Source organism: Podarcis vaucheri (assembly GCF_965113315.1).
Source record: "Podarcis vaucheri genome assembly, chromosome: 3".
NCBI classification, from domain to species: Eukaryota; Metazoa; Chordata; class Lepidosauria; order Squamata; family Lacertidae; genus Podarcis; species Podarcis vaucheri.
In genome coordinates this window covers 35,830,366-35,848,538 of record NC_138761.1, presented here as the reverse complement: position 1 = coordinate 35,848,538, position 18,173 = coordinate 35,830,366, and the positions used below count along the sequence as shown (strand labels likewise).

The following is an 18,173-nucleotide window of genomic DNA, read 5'->3' as shown; positions in this document are numbered from 1 at the left end:
CATCCTGAAGCAAAGTTCTTAACCTGAGGTACTATTTCTGGGTTAGCAGAGTCTGTAACCTGAAGCATCTGTAACCCGAGGTACCCCGGTAGCTACCTTTTTCTTCCTTGAAAATACATAGAGCTGAAGGATGGAGTTGGAAGAAGCTTTCCCACTTCTTCTTTCAGCTCTATGAGCTTTTCAAAGCCAGATTACTTTCTCTGGATTTGACTTTTACCCAGATTGTGTGTGCATGAATCTCTTTGTGTCTGGAAGAAAGAAGGGAGTGGCGCCCATGACACTTGCTGGAGAATCCAAATGTGCCCACAGGCTTAAAATGTTGGTAACCTCTCCCAAGACAATTACTGGTGTTTTGAAGTATCATTTTGCATATTTTAAGTTGTCATTGTATTGTCAGTGTACTGTTGTATACAATTGCCATTTAACTTCAACCTTTACCTCGTAACAGGGAATCCCACTCCTTGTATCTGATGGAAATTTCAATTCTATAAAAGACATAGAAAGCTTATGCCATAATAAATTTTGTTACATTTGAAGATGTTACAAGATACTTTGTGTTATTTACTGTAGGAAAAAAACAACCAGATACTCATTTTGAAGTTGGTTTTTGTGCTTGTAGTTCAGAATCTGACCTTTTCCTTTGCGGTTTCATTTGTCCCACTGCAACTATTTTTGCATCTAGAAGTATGAAAATCTTATGCCAATGTGCAAGATAAAGGAATCTATGTTTAGGTTATGTATAATTTTTACTAAAAGTTTTTACGATTTATTTTTTTGCTAACATTTACATGAGCGTGGATCTCAGAGGTGAATGGATGAGCTCCTGTTAGAGAGGACAGAGAAGCTCTTCAGCATCCTCTGTTTTTGCTTCATCAGAGCCGGTCTATAGAGGGGCAAATGCAACACTGAGACTGTCTTGTCTATACTTTGGGAAGTTGGCAAAGATAGCAAAAACTCAAGCCGAGTTTCCTTCTGACCTGAGGTAGTAGAAATTAAATCCATTAATGCATGTAGAATGCATGCAGCCAGAATGCATGTAGAACTGTGTGTTTAGTCTTTAGTAGAAGAAGAAAGGCATCACAGTTTTTTGAGCTGTTGGAGGTACAGGTTGAGAAACTAAAATAGTGTTCCTCAATTTGATGACCTTTAGATGTTTTAGTCTATAACCAGTGATGTGGGGTGGAAATTTTTCTGTACAATATATTCCATTTCTTAATTCGTAGCAATGAATGAACGCCAGTTGAATAAATATCAGTCAAGCATGGCAGCTCCAAAGTTTTTTGCTTAGTTTACTAAATACAAATAAAATGCTAAACTAGAGCATCAGAAAACTTTCTGGTACAAACTGAACATTTTCTGATGTCAATTAACTCCTATGCAAATTACCCTGATTTGCATAGGGACATTTTTCAATTCTAAATGTTCTGGAAAACCCACGTCACTAGCTACAACTCCGTCAGCTTTGGCTAGCATGGCCATCTTAGTAAAAAGTAACTGGAAGGCACCAAGTTGGGATAGCCTAGTCTTTCAGATTAAATTGGGCTTCCCCACTTACTTGAGCTGCCTAAGAGGGCTGAAAGCAGATAAGTGCCTTCCTGGATGAGCTCCTGTGTGAGATTCTAGATTTACCTGGGAACAGGCTAGGCATCTTGCGCTTTAAAAGCAAGTAGCTCAGAAAATGCCCTCCAAGGGCCATAATCTAGCTTCTCCCATTTGCTTATAAAAGAGGATTTGCTAGGGCATTCATTTGCTAAGGGCACCTTGAAAAGCTATAATGACAAGTGCTGTTTCTGTTTCCTGATTTCCCTAAGGATGTTGTAGATTAGTGTTGTGGAATTTAGAGAACAAAAAGCCTTGGCCAAAGAGAAACTTGAGAATATTATTACAAGTGCCCCATGGTGTTACACATTGAAGATGGGGTTGCCAATCTGGTACTTTCTTTTAACATTTCTGGGCAAGGGCCCCAGACTCTTTGGTATCATCCATCCATCCTAGGAATTTGTGAAGCAAAATGTACCTGTAGCTTTCTAAACTATTTCTGTGAAATAAGCTAGCCTACCTGCTCCCACCTGTCAGTGTGAAGTAAAGTGAGTAAAGTCAGAGCTGTGATTGATAAGTGAGATGTTTGGACACAAAGCAATGGGAATCCCTGAGGATCCGAAAGAGCTTCTATTTTCCTTTTTTGCTTTAGTGTATTTTCCCAGCTTCTGGCTTATTTTCCAGTCCTTGGAATCTTTGTCTTTTGCCCTTCTCCCCCCAGGGTTCAAGATGCATCCTCTCTGTGGTGGGGTCCTCTGAGAACAAGTAGTCAGTAGAGGTTGGTTTTTTTTGTTTTTTGTTTTTTTGCAAATGCTGCTACATGATAAGTGTAGGTGGATGTAAACTAATCCCCCTGCTACCACAAAAGGCAAATGTGAAAACTTGGCAAAGAGGCTTAGGCATGTTTCCTGCTGTGCCGGAGCTAAAAACCAGGGACTTATTAAGAATTCACTGTATAGTTAACTTATACAATGTTACACATGTCCACTCAGAAGTAAATCTTTGTGTTTAATGGACTTTGGTTTACAGTTTGTCTTGGGGGAAAACAGAATTCTTGCACCTCTAATGATCATCTGTCAGGCAGAAATTCAACAGACTATGCTTTTTCTTGCATTGCTGCTGTGCTGGACGTTAAAAAGACTGGACAGTGTGTGTTTTGACAATAAATTTTAGACTTTTCAGTTCTATTCCCCTGTGTTGTTAAATGTTTTCCTGTGCTCTTTCTCTTAGTACCTGTGCTCCCTTCTAATCTTATTAGTGTGCTGCTATTTCATATCCTTGTCCTGGGCTAGTAGAGGAGACAGAGAGAGAATTTTGCACTGCCTTTAGGTCACTGCATAGCTTTGCTGTGGAAGCTGGGGCTTAAATGAGTATGAGAGCCTTTATGCTGTATTAAAACGGGGCAATATTAAAGCAATCTGTGTAACCGCTGTTATGTCAGTGGCAATAGAGATGAGCCACATCGTCACAAGTAGTCAGGTGAGAGATGTTTTTACAAGTTTAGAATATAGTTTAGCAATGAGAAGCTGATTCATTTGTGAGATTCCTATGATGGTTCATAGTAGAGTTAACAAACTGGCAAGTTTTGCCAAGACAGCAGTTTTCAATAAATACAGGGGGAGGTTCATACAGAATCTGGAGCAAATTATGGTAATTCACAGAAACAAAAATGTACTATGTGGAGAAGTTGGTATTAGTTTCTTTTGATCAACATATAGACTAAACAGTATTGTTTTCTACGCGTTGTTTTTATGAGACTTTTAACTGGGATCATTTTGTTAAGGAAACAGAATATAATTTGCTTAAAATTGTATTTCTGTACCCACCTTTTTCCAGGTAAGTCCCACTGAACTCACTGGAGTTTACTGTTCAGAAGGATTTCACTGTAGATACTAGATTCATAGAACTGTAGAGTTGGAAAGACCACCAAGGGTCATCTAGTCCACCTCTTCAATGCAGGAATCTCAACTAAAGCATCCATGACGGATGGCCATCCAACCTATGCTTCAAAATCTCCAAGGAAGGAGAGTCCACCACCTCATTGGAATCTGTTCCACTGTCAAGCAGATCATTTCTTGGGAATTAAATAGTGGCCCTGAATTGCATATACAGTGGTGCCCCGCAAGACGAAAAACTCGCTAGACGAAAGGGTTTTCCGTTTTTGCGTTGCTTCGCTAGACGAATTTCCCTATGGGCTTGCTTCGCAAGACAAAAACGTCTTGCGCTTTTAAAAAAAAGCCGCTTGAAGAGGCGCAGTTGCGACGGACCGTGCTTCGCAAGACGAAAAGACTCGCGGAACGAATTCTTTTCGTCTTGCGAGGCACCACTGTATTTGGTAGTTAGTTTGTATTTTTTTTTCTTTCAAATTCAGATTTTAAACTTTTGAACAAATGACATGCCCTCCAACTTTCACTGTGACTTTGTACTCAGTGTGAAATGTTTTGGTTCAGTTTATGGGCTCTTGATCTTAGAAAATTGTGATAGATCATATATTGATCTTCAATGTGCTTACCAGGTTGCCATTGGCTAGTAATGGGGGATAGAAAATTTTCTATTGGTACATTTTCCCATGGAAAACTGAAGTTTCTAAAAATGCATGTAATAAATTACTGTAGTGCTAGTCAAAATGGATAGTTACATGGTTGTAATCAAGTTTTGGAGAGTGTGCATCCATATACGTGTAATGAGTGTGCTCAAAATGTCATACTTGCATTTTCAGTGTCTTTATTCTTCCCCAAAATAAAAACAGTGTAAGGAAATGTAAGCTATTGATTTGACAAATCTTAAAATATTTGCATAAAATACTGTATTACAACAACGGTTTTCCAGTTGAGTCTTTGATTTTGAAGATAACATTTAAACCACATAATATGTTATTCCCCCTGCCGTGAAATTTTTCAGTTTAAATACCTCAGGTTATTAGAAACCTCTTGAGATATTGAGGAAGTCAAATTAATATGGAATACTTCTTAAAATTTTGTTTACAAAATAAAATGTAACCATGATCATTCAGATCCCAATCAACTTAGGAATTTAGTAAATCTAAACCAGAAATTTCTGGAAAATCCACACCATTGCTAGTAGTAACTGCATGCTGTGATCTGGCAAGAAATGAGATTTCAGCTGTTTTGCTGGGCTGGCATTTGGAAGCACTGGTTCGGGCTAGGGAAGCAATTTAGGTAGAACTGCATACAATAGTTCCCATAGGAAAATGTTCTGATGCCCTAGATTGATTTGACTTAGCATTTTCATTTTATATATTTTTAGTAAATTGAGCTAAAAACTTTGAAGTAGCTGAACTTGTTTCAAGTGGCATCCGTTTATTGTGAAATAATGGTAGACTGAACCTGGGTCCATGCGGCTCTTTTTCTTTCTCCCCAGTGCTGATCTGTGATTAATGGGAATTTATTGTTACTACCAAACTTACAAAACTGACAATTTTCTAGAGAAAATTTTCTGCCCCACGTCACTGCTTGAAAGCAGTAAGGATTTCTTAAGAGGCCCCCTAGTTGTGGTGCCTATTTAGAGGAATTGAATTTCATATCAAACTCACAGCCTGAAAGAACAGTTTATTTACTGTTTTGTAGCTACAGCCACCAGAGCTTTTGGTAACAGCCATCTCAAAGTTTTTCTGATTAATTATAAATACATAGTTGAGAAGGGGAGGAGACTGCTGAACAACACACTATGGTAATGCTCCTTAAGAAAAGTCTCATTTTTTTTCTACAAAAGCTGCAATTTCAGGGTCTGTGGATATGGCTGTGTAAACCCTTACCTTCCATTCTTTTGTGCAATTTTTCATGCCTATCACATCCATTATTCCCTAGTCAGCTGCGGCTGCTGCTTTAGGGGGTTGGGATGAGGGAATATATTGTAGTTGTCCAGGCAACCAGGCTGAAGCTCCTTGCCGCACTGGAAATTTCATTAACTGACATTGCCAGGTGGTAAGATTTTTGCCCTGTTCAGCAATGAACACATATAGTTACACGTGATTAGTTGGAACTGGGAAGGGTTGGGATGTCAGTGTTACTATGAATGAGATATACTTTCCCATCCATGTTCTGCTGTATATAGTGAGTTTTACAGAACAGCAGCCAACTTGTTCCATCAGTACAATGATTTTTCCTTGCACAATGCAACACCACCACCCCAGCAAAAAAAAAAAAAAAAGTACTCTGGTTTCCGTCACCCCTCTGAAGCATTTTTGCAGTGAGGAGAAAGGAGGAACTTCTGTTGTGCAAGTGGAAATCCTTGTGCTGATGGAATACCTAGGTTCTTTTGGGAAGGTGTGTGCATGACTTCTGCCAGGTGCGAAAAGTGCACCACATTTCTGCTTTAGTCTTTTTCTTTTTTTAAGACAAAAAAAAAATGACATAAAACCCAGCTAGTTTACTGTGTTGAGCTTTTACAAAAAAGTAAGTTTCTTGGATACAACGGAAGTATTTACTTTTTTGATAAACTCTTTTTGTCCTTGAGGCCCAATTCTTTTCTTAACTTAAAGAGTAAGCCACTCTATTTTGTTTTCCACGGATTAATATGGATATGTGACTCTTCATATTATGTAAAAGAAGAATTTGAAACTGGTAAAGTGAACTAAAGTGAATTAGTTTTAGGAGAGATCTTCCTCTTTTCTGTAAATGTTTTGTTACCTTGTTCTAATGAATGGATGTGTAGCTCCTTAAAATAATAATAAATAGCAATAGTCATAATAGGTTTTTTATTTTCTTTCTGGTTCTTAGTAGGGAGGAAAATATGATTTATCTCTCACTGCCAAGAAAAAGAATGACTACTCTATGCCTCCCACCAACATGCTTGACTTGTGTTGTCTTTGCCATTTACGCTTATATCACCTGTAGCCTAGTATTGGATTTTTATGTAAATAATATTGAGCACAGGAGGGCCTATGTTCACACAGCTTTTCAGTAAATACTAGCTTTTGCTTCATATGATAATTTAGTAGCTTTAGCTTGCTTTCCACTATTACTGTTCTTACCCTTGGTTTGCCCTTAATTTTCTCTTGGTTTGCCCTTTGGGGATTGGCTTATTCATAGGTGTGGTTTTTTTTTATATATTGGTTTCTATTCTTGTTTGGACATCCATTTCCTTATGGTGTTTTTTATTTTGAGAGACTGTGTGTGCCTGAATAAACTCTTGGTTTTTTTGTATCTTGTTGCATCTTGATATTCTCACTGTTTTGTGTGTGTGTGTTCTATAGCATCTTATATGGGATTTATATTCTTTGATTGTAATAGGCCAGTATATTGTCCTTGCATGTGTTATTTCTATATTTTTTCTCCGAATTCGTTCCCTTTTGGTGGGTAGGGGGAGGAGGTGTGATTGTAGTTTTGTTGTTATGTTTATTCACCTGTGGTTTTTTTGAGCTGATTAACCCTATCTCTTTTGTTTCGGATGTCATTTATTTCTATCAACCATATGACTTCATATGGAGTATGTTTTATTAGAACTTTTAGCATCATTTTTATAGTTTGGGTTATTCCTTGACTAGATGAGAACTCTTGGCAAATAAATGAAGTATTCAGAAGACAAAATGAGGTAGTTATTTCAGTAAAATTATAATCTCATGCAGCGCAGTCTGGTAGTGGTGCTGCTTGTCAGCATTGTCAAATATGTGAAGCAGTTATCAATAATTTATCACTTAAGTTCGCTTCATATGACTGAACTACTGCTGTATTTCAGATGATAAGGACACGAATCTTGAATTGTGCCAGCTTTGAAGTGCTTATGATGCAAACAGAAATAGAATTTTAAAACTGCCTTTGTGATAGACAGTTGGATTATTTTAACAGTTGAGATTACAGTATATCTGTTAAGTTAGCTATCCATTTAAGATGGGGACAGGCTTCACATGTATAAGTCTTTTTTGGAGGGGGGCGTCATTGATCTTCCCCATCAGTGATTTGAGATGCCATCTCACTGGGCCATGTCAAAGATAGCATGCTTAGAATATTGAAGGTTAGGTGACCTAACATTTCTGGTTTGATGGTAGTTTTTGGAATTAATGTGACAAGCTTCCTTTACTATACAGTTTCCCCCCTTATCTTGCATCTGTCTCTTCAGAATATGCTATGGGTAGTTTCCTAAGATTTTTTGCTAGCCAAATGAACAATTTGTGGCAGCCAGGACCCTATTCCTCCCCTGCAGTGCAATCCTTGGAACATTTGCTATGCTTAGATGCAGTTATAGCATAGGATTGGGTTCTTGCTCCCAACGTGTTGGATAATTCTCCCTCTCCTCTTCAGATTTAAAGCTGCAGTAGTTGATAACATCCTTACAGTTGGGCTTGGCATTTGAGAACATTGGAAGCCAGCACAGTTATGGGTTTCAAGTTCGTGCAGACCTTGTCTGAGACCCAGGATTGGGAGTCTTGTTAGAATAAAGTTATAAGCTTGAGCAGCATAAGTCTGGCAGGCTGCTCCCTGCCCAGCATGGGCCTAGTGGACATGACCCTTGCCTCCCTGCCAGCTCCAGACATGGAGCTTTTTTTGGGGGGGGGCAGGGACTTGTTTTAATTGTAGGCAATGTATCTGCTGCCCATTTCCCGAATGGCTAGCTACATCTTACTTTCCAGCTTGGTCCCGCAGAGGTAAATAGATATACTGTATACAAAGAAGAACTTACTATTTTCACTCCTCCCTCCACCCCTCCCTCAGATTTCATTCCCGACACTGGCAAGTGAAATAATGGTGCACAGAATATGTGTCCATGTGGCTCCATTTCATTTTTTTCTAGTGATGATCCCTTCTTCAGAGATATACGCAAGTAAACCAGCTGTCAGCTTTTGCTTGATGGCAGCAATTCTCTCCAATAGGTGGCCAATTCACTATCAGTTTGGAAGCGAAAAAGAGCCATCCAAAAGTACAGTGGTGCCCTGCAAGACGAATACCTCGCAAGACGGAAAACCCGCTAGACGAAAGGGTTTTCCGTTTTGGAGGTGCTTCGCAAAACGAATTTCCTATGGGCTTGCTTCGCAAGACGAAAATGTCTTGCAAGTTCCTGCGGGGTTTTTTTCCTTTCCCCCCCCTTTTTCCCAAGCCGCTAAGCCGCTTATCAGCTGATCCACTAAGCCGCTTAACAGATGATCCGCTAAGCCACTTATCAGCTGTTCCGCTAAGCCGCTTATCAGATGATCCACTAAGCCGCTAATGGGCTTGCTTTGCAAGACGAAAAAACCGCAAGACGAAGAGACTCACAGAATGGATTCTTTCCGTCTTGCGAGGCACCACTGTAGTAGTTTCTACATAGGTGTTAAATATGTAGAAGAATATACCTTTGCAGATACTTAAAGTCTTACAGGGACCTGTAAACTTCTTCCAGCATATCCAGGAAGGGGAACGAAGGTTAGTCAAGAGGACATTTAGAATAGAAAAATTGTCTCCTAACAACTCTTAGTAAGTATTCAAGGCAAGGGATTTGAACCTATGGTTGAGAGTGGATGCATGCCATGAGGTTTAAACAACAGCAACATTTCACCACCACCACTAACTACATTTCCACCCTGCATTATACAGGGATGTTTTAGTAGGAATGAAAGGGGGGGAGATAATCCCCCCTTCCTCAATCTCCAGTGCCTCCCCCCAACTCTTCTGGATTACAGCTATTAAATACTCTGATTTGCAGGTGGCAGCCCCCAAGTTAAGCTTTTAACACTATAGGATGATGACTAGTGGCTCTTAGGTCTTGTCCAGAGAGTCGTCTGCTATCAGATCACTTTTAGCACATCGGGAGAAGGACTTTCTTTCCCTCCTGAATAATATACATAGGATTTACCAGTTCTTTTTTTCAAGCTGTCTGAAGTCCTGAGCTGGAAAGCTCGTCTTTGGAACTGGCACTACACTGCCAGCAAAAGAGAAATGTTTACACTTGCAACCATTAGTCCTAAAATACACTTCATAAGTATTTTTTTCTGATTTCAATGGTATTTCAAAGTGAGTGTTCTCCAGAGCAGTGTTTCCCAACCACTGTTCCGCGGCACACTAGTGTGCCGCGAGATGTTGCCTGGTGTGCCGCGGGAAAAATTAAAAAATTCGAAATATTTTTTTTTTAAAAAAGTCAAATTTTCGATTGGGGCGCCGTCACTAGATGACCCCTGGGGTTCCCTCCCTCCCTCCCGCTCTGCGCCTCCCTCCTACTCCTCCTCCTCTGGGGAGGCCCTTCCTGGCTCTCGGCCAAGGCTTGGCGGCTGCCACTCACTCGCTCGCCCACCCGTCCCTCCATCCCTGCACCCGGCCTCTCCCCCTCCGTCCCCGGCACGGGGGCTGCCGGGATCCGTAGTCCCCTCGCCCTTGGGTTCCGCGCCCGCGCGGGGTGCGCAAACTACGTTTCCCAGCGTGGCCTGGCGGGCCAGGAGTTTTGTTTGAAGCGCTCTTCTCCCGGCCATGGAATGAGCGCAGCGGCGGCGGGCGGGCAGGGGCTCTTCCGCGCAGACCCCGCGCAGCCTGCCTGCGCCCCCGCGGAGATCGGGTGGCAGGATGGAGCCCGGGGATCCCCGCGGAGCCGGAGCGGTGGAGGCGGAGGCTGCCCCCCAGGTAGGGCTGCATCGGGGGGTTTTATTTTTGCAATGCTGCATCCGCACCGGAGGGGACGCATCGGACCGCGGGGAGACCCCTTGGCGGGCGTGCAAGGCAATGCATGCATGCAGGTGTTGCATGGAGTGCAGTGCAATGCAATGGCAACGCGGCGCCCTGCATGCATGCAACTTCCACCGGCGCTCTGGACTTGGCAGGTGAGGGGGGTCCCCAGTGGGCAGCAGAGAGAGCCGGGAGGGCGAAGGGGAGCCGGGGGGGGAGCAGCGCTGCTCCCCGAGCCGAGCCCGGGGGAAAACTTCGGCGTCGTTGCGCCAGGTGTTGGAAGCGGAGGCTGGCGGGGGCCCCTCACCTGCAAAACCTGGTCGCCTCTCATATATTTCGTGCATTGCATTCATCGCCCGCTTTCTCCTCCAAGGAGCTCCCGGGGGCGCGCGTGGTTCTCCCCGTGTTATCCTCGCAACAACAGCCCTGCGAGGTGGGTCAGGCGAGTGGCCCAAGGGAGCACCCAGGGATTGTCCTGGCCAGGTGGGGTGATTTGAACCCTGCTCTCTGCCCGGTCTTCGTCCTCATTTAGCCCCCACATGTGCATGACTGTGCATGACTGAGGTTTTCCCCCCTCGTCTTGGCTATGGTGTGAGTCTGTGCTGTTAATTAATAGGGTTCTGCCTTCGGAGAAGATGAGCCAGCCCTCAAGGAGGTGATTATGTAATTTGCTAGCAATTCATGTCCCTCCCGGCGTGACGCTGCGCGCTGACGTCACGGGGCTGTAATGGTGGTGTGCCTCGAGATTTTTTTCATGAAACAAGTGTGCCTTTGCCCAAAAAAGGTTGGGAAACACTGCTCCAGAGTGCCCGAGTAAACCTGTGAGTTTAAAGGATAGATATACAATTTCTGAAAAGTCTTGAAGCCAGAGTACAATATAATTTTTTTACTCCTGTTGCAAAAAACAGAAATATCTGCAATGCTTAAAGTTTATTTAAGAATATATTATGTAGAACTTAAATTGTTAGTATTAAAGTTAAAAGTCTAAGTATCTGTTTTAAGTATACTTAATGTTAGATTACAGATAATGCTGCAGTAGCTGTAAGGTACCTAAGAGTTTTGCCACTTGGAGAATTGGGAAAAAAATCCTTTGATCAATTAGGGATGTTTAATTAATTAACATATATCTAACCTGTCCTTCATCAAAATCAATGTTATGCAACTTAAAACCATAAATATATCAAGTTCTGTACTCAATTAAATGCTGAAAGCACTTGCTACCTGCAGTTTTATCTTAGAGGCATTTGACCTTCAGGAATGTGCCTTCCGTAATAGTAGCTACAGCAACATGTGCATACTAAAAACATAGTATGTTTTTCTCTAGAAATATTATCATATGCAAATCTATACAGATTCAAAACTTGAGATTTTCTGTTTAGTTCTTTGTTTGAACTATATGATGCTATAGGGAGCACTTAATTCATCAAAGCCGTTCATATTCATTTGTTAGTTCAGTCCTGCTTTTCCATTTTTTAAAAAAGCAACCAGTTGGAAACATAATTAAGTTTTCAGATTAAAATACAGAGTTGGCCATAGGACGCCCAAAATGGGTTACGAATAAGAAATCCAGGATTGGAAACAGTATCAACGTTATCCAGCCACCTAAGAAGAACCATACTGAATTGGATCAAAGGCCCATCTAGTCCATTGCTCTGTTCTAACAGTGGTTAGCCAGATGCCTGTGAGAAGCACATAAGCAGGATATGAACAGCCGGTGCTTAGAGGCATCCTGCCATTGATCCTAGAGGGTTGTACGTTTCCATTATGACTAGCATCCATTGATAGCCTCCTTCTATATGAATGTGTATACCTGTTGAGTCTATGTGATGTGGTAGACATTGCTACATCTGGTGGTAGCAAATTCTGTGGCTCAGCTATGTTTCATGCAAAGAAGTACTTATTTTGTCATCAGCAAAAGTGTTTACCTTACTGTTCACCCTTAAGTCCAGATCATTTATGGACAAATTTAAAATGCTGGTCACAATACAGGCCTTGAAGGGACCCTGCTTCTTGTATCCCTCCATTGTTATTGCTGCCTTCTACTGCTTGCTCCTTAACCAGTTTCTAATCCTGAAGAGAACCTTTTCTCATATCCCAAGATTTTTAAACCTACTCCTTAGAACTTCTTTGGTGAAGTTCTAAGGATACAGTGTCTACTGGATCACCCCTATCCACATACTCATTGGCATCTCGGGATTGAGGAGCCCCCACTGATGTCATCTGTTGAAGTGATGAACAGGATTCTTTCACACTCCTTCAGATGTTGGTCCTGATAATTCCCCAACAAGCAAATCCCTTCCACATTTATGAGTAGATAGGTTCTCTGGTGGGAGACTCCTTAGCCTCCTTGCTCCATGAAGAAGATGAATTTTTTGTCAAGTAAGTACCTGCAGCACTTACTTGACACAAAATTATGGACCCCTTAAAGCATTTGGGCCAACAAAGAGGGGTAGTATCAGCAGTTGGAGCTATGCAGAAAGGCCCCTTTCTCCATGTGAGATAAAGGTGGCCCAAACAGAACTTGCTCCCTGGTTCTTGGGTCATCAAGCAATCTAGTCAAGCTTGGAATGGAGAAGCATGCAAGGATGTTTCCTGTTCCATCACTCTCAATCTTTGCTTGCAGTGTTCTGATGGGGTTGCCAAAATGAAACCAGGGAAGCTCATTAGTATAACAGTTTTCAAACCAATAAGGTCATATGACAGATCTGTATTCTTAAAGCTTACTTTCTTTTATTTGGACACCCAGTAAGTTCTTGATGGCAAACATTGTACATTGAGCACATTTTTCTACCCTCTGCAGATAATAACAGAATGATGAACCATAGTGTGCATTAAAAGTTAATGCCTACTTTATTATGACTTTGTCTATCAAAGGATATGGCCCAATTCAGACAAATCATTTTACTATAAACTTAATATCTGGATAAATGTTAACCTGGGAAAGGTGCAGAGAGAAGAAATGGCATGGTGCATCTGAAACAGCACAACCGGACGCCTTCATCTGCCCCAGCTGCAGCAAGATATGTCTCTCCCATATCAGTCTTTACAGCTACAACAGGCACTGTAACCTTTGAACAGTTTGACTTCATCCCCAAAGGCACACTCCTCCATTGCCTCCCAAGACGGACGGATGCCAACCATATGCTTAAACACATTTTGGTTTAATGTGCTTTATAAATGCTGAGGAAGGCAAGGGCTTACTATTTGAAACACACTGTTTTCCTTGACAAATTTTCATAGACCTGAATTTATCATTTGTCTTTCAGTGCGAGGATGTCGTCCCGGAAAGATTGTGCAGATGACAGAGGCCGAAGTTCGGGGCTTGTGTATAAAATCACGAGAAATCTTTCTTAGCCAGCCCATACTTCTGGAGCTAGAGGCACCGCTGAAGATCTGTGGTATGTGGTGATTAATGTTGTATACCAAAGAAGCAAAGCTTTTAACCTGCAAAATAATATTTGCCGAATGTTGCTATGTATTCAAAATATGTAAACAGTAAAGAGAAGCAAAACCATTTAACATGAAAAGATAGCCTGCTTACCCTACTAAAATGTGGTAATTTGGTACACTTTTACTACATTGAGTGATTTATATCCTAAATACTCCTGCCAAGTCTTAAGCTAATTCAAAACCTGCTGTACAATGAAATACTGTATTTAATATATAGTAAATACTAATCTTGGGTTTAATTTAGTTCCTATATTATTAAAGTAATTTAGGAGACAAGACTTAAGTGCTAAAACACTTCATATTTTCACAGTTATTTTTCAGCCTACTTGTGCATTCTTTTTTGGGTAAGACCCAAAAGGGGAGTGTCTTGCCTTTTGATGTGAAGGTCAGGAATGCTTGCTAAACAACTTTAGGCTTTGGGAGGAATGGCAACATGCCACTGCAGTTGCACTCTGAATGCCTTCGTTTGCCTGAATCAGCATTCAACAGGAAGAGTTCTGCCATCACTAGCTGAGCTTCAGCTCTTTGAGAGGCTAGAAGATTTCAGAGGGACAGTACAGACTAGAAAAGCAAATGCAGTTGCATCTGGGCTTAGTTTAGTTTAAATGGTACTTTATTAGCAGGTTTAAAAGCATTTGAGTGTTTCTAAGTGCATTCAAATGATAGGTTAAAAACATCTGTTTTTAACCTATCATTTGAATGCACTTAGAAACACTCACAAACTGATTTGTAATTGAAGTATTTTTTACTATTATTTGATATTTTTATCCTACCCTTCCTCCCTAAAAGAGCTCAAAATAATAACACAATATAATTAAACATTACAATTAAACTGCTAAAACATTTTTTAAGAATATGTACAATTCCTAGCTCCTAAATGCATTTCAGGCCAGTGGTATGTTTGCTGTAGAGATAAGTCCTAGAAAAAGGCGTTGCCATTTATTTTTAAGGCACCAGCATGCTGCTCCTATTTCATTTATTTTAGTTGCTTATGATGCTGTTCTGTGAAGTATAAATCTATTTTTGTATTTCATTTTTTAATATGTAATGCTTTTTATGTTTAGGAGAACATTTTGTTCTTCTGTTAATTATTCTGTTTTTAATGTGTACTTGGTATTAGATCTTAATTTGTAATATTTTATTTTGTAATGTTTTGGTTGATGCTTTTAAGTTAGATTGTAGAGCACTTAGCGATTTAAAAAATTGGTATAAAAATGATTTTAAATAGTAATAAAGCCCTATTCTTTGCAAAATCTTGGTAATATTAAAGCCTGCAATATAGCAATAACTTTTTGTGTGCAGCATGATAAAAACTAGTAGTTAGTATGCAAAGATGTAGAAGCAATAACAGCTGTCCACATGGAGATTACAAGATAGTAGGAAGGCAGTACAATTTCCTGACTGTTAGTAGTGGCATAGGAATGTGTGAGTGGTACTATTATAAAAAGTGTCTACAACAAGCATATGAAAAATGTAGCATGCCTTGAGGCCAAGAAGGTATCTGTGATTTATTTAAATACTTCAGGTTGTATCCAACTAACTTCTACTTAGAATAGACCCATTGGAATCGATGGTCCTAAATTAGTCAAGTCCATTAATTTCAGTGGGCCTACTCTGAGTAGGCTATCCTTGGATACAACCATTAAACTTCTTAAAGAGTGCAACAGTATAAAAGCTTCCATTTTCAAGGTGAAAAGTAAACTAGGAGAATGCTTGCCACCAACCAAAAAATGTGGCAGCAAGCCTGTTAAATGGTACATCTTTAATAACTGTATTGCACTGATCCTATAGGATCTGAACTGGCTTCCTGTACACAACTGGTTGGATTTCAGAGTGTTAATAATATCTTGCACAACCCTAAAAGCTTGGTGCGAGGGTATGTGAGAGAATGTTTTCCCCATTTTGTCCTGACTGATCATTAAAATCTACCTAGAAGTGTGTTTGGTGTCCATCCTCTCTGTCTCCCCTTTGGAAGCTGGTGGGGGGATGTTGGGGAGGGCCTTTTTCACTGCAGCACCTTAGTTATTGAACAGCTTCCCCTCAGAGGCTTGGGAGATAATAGTGGCGGGGTCTTTTTGATGACCAGTTAAAACCTGACTGTTTGCATAGGTTTTTGGCTCATACTAATTTTAGCTTGCAGTGGGATCTGGTGGTTTACTTCATTGTTGATGGTGATTTTATCATATATTATATTGTATTAAAAGGTTTATGTAATGTATACTCTGCACTAATGACTTAGAATAGAGGGTGAAAGAGAAATATTTTAATAAATTTAAATTGTCTCAAATGTTAGTCACATACAGTGGTACCCCGGGTTACAGACGCTTCTGGTTACAGACGCTTCAGGTTACAGACTCCGCTAACCCAGAAATAGTACCTCAGGTTAAGAACTTTGCTTCAGGATGCAAACAGAAATTGCACAGCAGCGGCGCGGTGACAGCAGGAGGCCCCATTAGCTAAAGTGTTGCTTCAGGTTCAGAACAGTTTCAGGTTCAGAACAGACCTCCAGAATGAATTAAGTTATTAACCCGAGGTACCACTGTACAGAGTAGGCCTATTGAAATTAATGGACATAACGAAGTGGAATTGAGGAGGAAACAACCCCCTTAGTATTTTACCGCCAAAGTAGAGTATATGTTTTGGTTTTTACTACCAACTGTGGATTTTCTTCTAATAATAATTTCTTCTAATAATTGTTTCATAAATATATCTGCAATCTTAATTTTTGTAGGTGACATCCACGGTCAATATACAGATTTGCTTCGATTGTTTGAGTATGGGGGATTTCCACCTGAAGCCAACTATCTATTTCTGGGGGATTATGTGGATAGAGGCAAACAATCCTTGGAAACCATCTGCTTATTACTTGCATATAAAATCAAATATCCAGAGAATTTTTTCCTCCTGAGGGGAAACCATGAGTGTGCTAGTATTAATCGCATCTATGGATTCTATGATGAATGTAAGTAGAGTCTTATATAAATGTTTCTAGTAGTTACCCTTTTTATGACATGCTTTGAAACCTGTAGAAAAATTCACTTAACAATATTGAATTAATACTATTTTATGTTTCTCTTTAAACTTGTGAAATAACCTCTGAATTGCCTTTGCATTCAGCAGTTACTTAAATAAAGATGACACTCTTTTTGAATGGTCAGACTACCGTATGTAATGTGATTAAATAAATTGCTGCTCTTCTAATCCCACCAGGTAAACGGCGGTTTAATATCAAGCTCTGGAAGACTTTTACAGACTGTTTTAATTGCCTGCCTATTGCAGCCATTGTAGATGAGAAGATTTTCTGCTGCCATGGAGGTAAGCAGAACACATCTTTCATAACAGTTAAATTACTTGTTTCTTCAAAGTTTGGACAAAAGTCCAACCAGTGAGTTTTCTTGTCCCTTACCTCTTAACTAATATCAAATAAAGTAAATTTGAAATGCATTATAATGCCAGCATCTAGAATATCATTGGTTTCCCAGAATCTAGCCAGAGAAATCTTGATGAATGAGCATATACAGCTTGCCAGCAGGGTATAGCAGTTTGATTAATTTTTTATAGTCCTGAAGAAGGCAGAGGTTATAGATTTGAAGTGATGGGTATGTTGACCTCTGGGTCTTTTGACTGATTTTAGTGTTCAGTTTTAAATACTGGTCCTTTATAATTTGGCCTTCCCTCATTCTTCAGGCTCATTACAAAGATTGTGTTGATCTTAGATAGCATTTTCAAGGCAGCAGAGCATACATCCGTACCTCTTGGCTATCATTAAGGACATCAGCATAGGAAAATAGCCTACAGAGGAATTGATGAAGGATGTGAGAAGCCTCAAGGAAGCAAAACTTCCTGCTGAGCAGGAATTTTAAGTTACTTAATTCCATCTCAGGGATTTGCAGCACCCACATGACCACAGCACTAAGTGGTCCTGTCCTTCAAGAAGGAAGTGCATTTACTAGCCCAGCTCAACCGTATTGGAGCCTACTATGAGTAGTGCCTCTGGTCATCTTCCTGGGTCCTCAGAGGATTCTCAACCATTGGATAGAATGCAACGGCCATCTCTGAAAGTGAAACGGTATCCCTATTTCAGTCTGTTAACCGCAAAAATAGGACCATATCCTCAAGAGATCATGCTTCTATTCTGCTAGGTAGAAAGGTGCATCTCTTTGAGCTAATAATATATTGGTATGAACAATCAGGAAGCCAGCTGGCTCAAAGGGAAATGAACTTTGGAGAGTAAACCATAGCCCAAATTTCATTCAGAGTTTGAGCATTTGGTCTCTGGTCAGGCCTCCACATTTGACCCACCAGGCCATTTTCAGAAAGCCAAAGCCACATGAGCATTGGGCAAGGGTGGGATTCCAAAGGAACAAATCAGGAACTTAAAGGTCCCAGTTGTTCTTTGGATCTAGTATGGCATGCTTCCGCTCACCCATCAGCTGTGATGGGCAAATTATCGTGCACCTTCAGCCCCCTCACCCATGGTTCACTTGCTTTGAAATCCCAAGAATCGGGGCTTCAAAGAGAATCTTTAAAGGGAATAGTGACATCAGGTGATAGACAGGTGGGTGGCCTTGCCCACCTATCAACTTTGGTTCACCA

The 18,173-nt window shown here is 40.6% G+C and overlaps 1 protein-coding gene across 1 annotated transcript in view; it reads left to right on the top strand.

The window, feature by feature from the left end:
• Positions 1-18,173, top strand: part of PPP1CB (protein phosphatase 1 catalytic subunit beta) — a 36,718-nt gene that overhangs the window by 10,717 nt on the left and 7,828 nt on the right. The window contains exons 2-4 of the mRNA XM_082218463.1: positions 13,394-13,525; positions 16,309-16,539; positions 16,788-16,892. Coding sequence (XP_082074589.1) covers positions 13,394-13,525; positions 16,309-16,539; positions 16,788-16,892 — 468 coding nt within the window. The remainder of the gene's footprint in view (positions 1-13,393; positions 13,526-16,308; positions 16,540-16,787; positions 16,893-18,173) is intronic.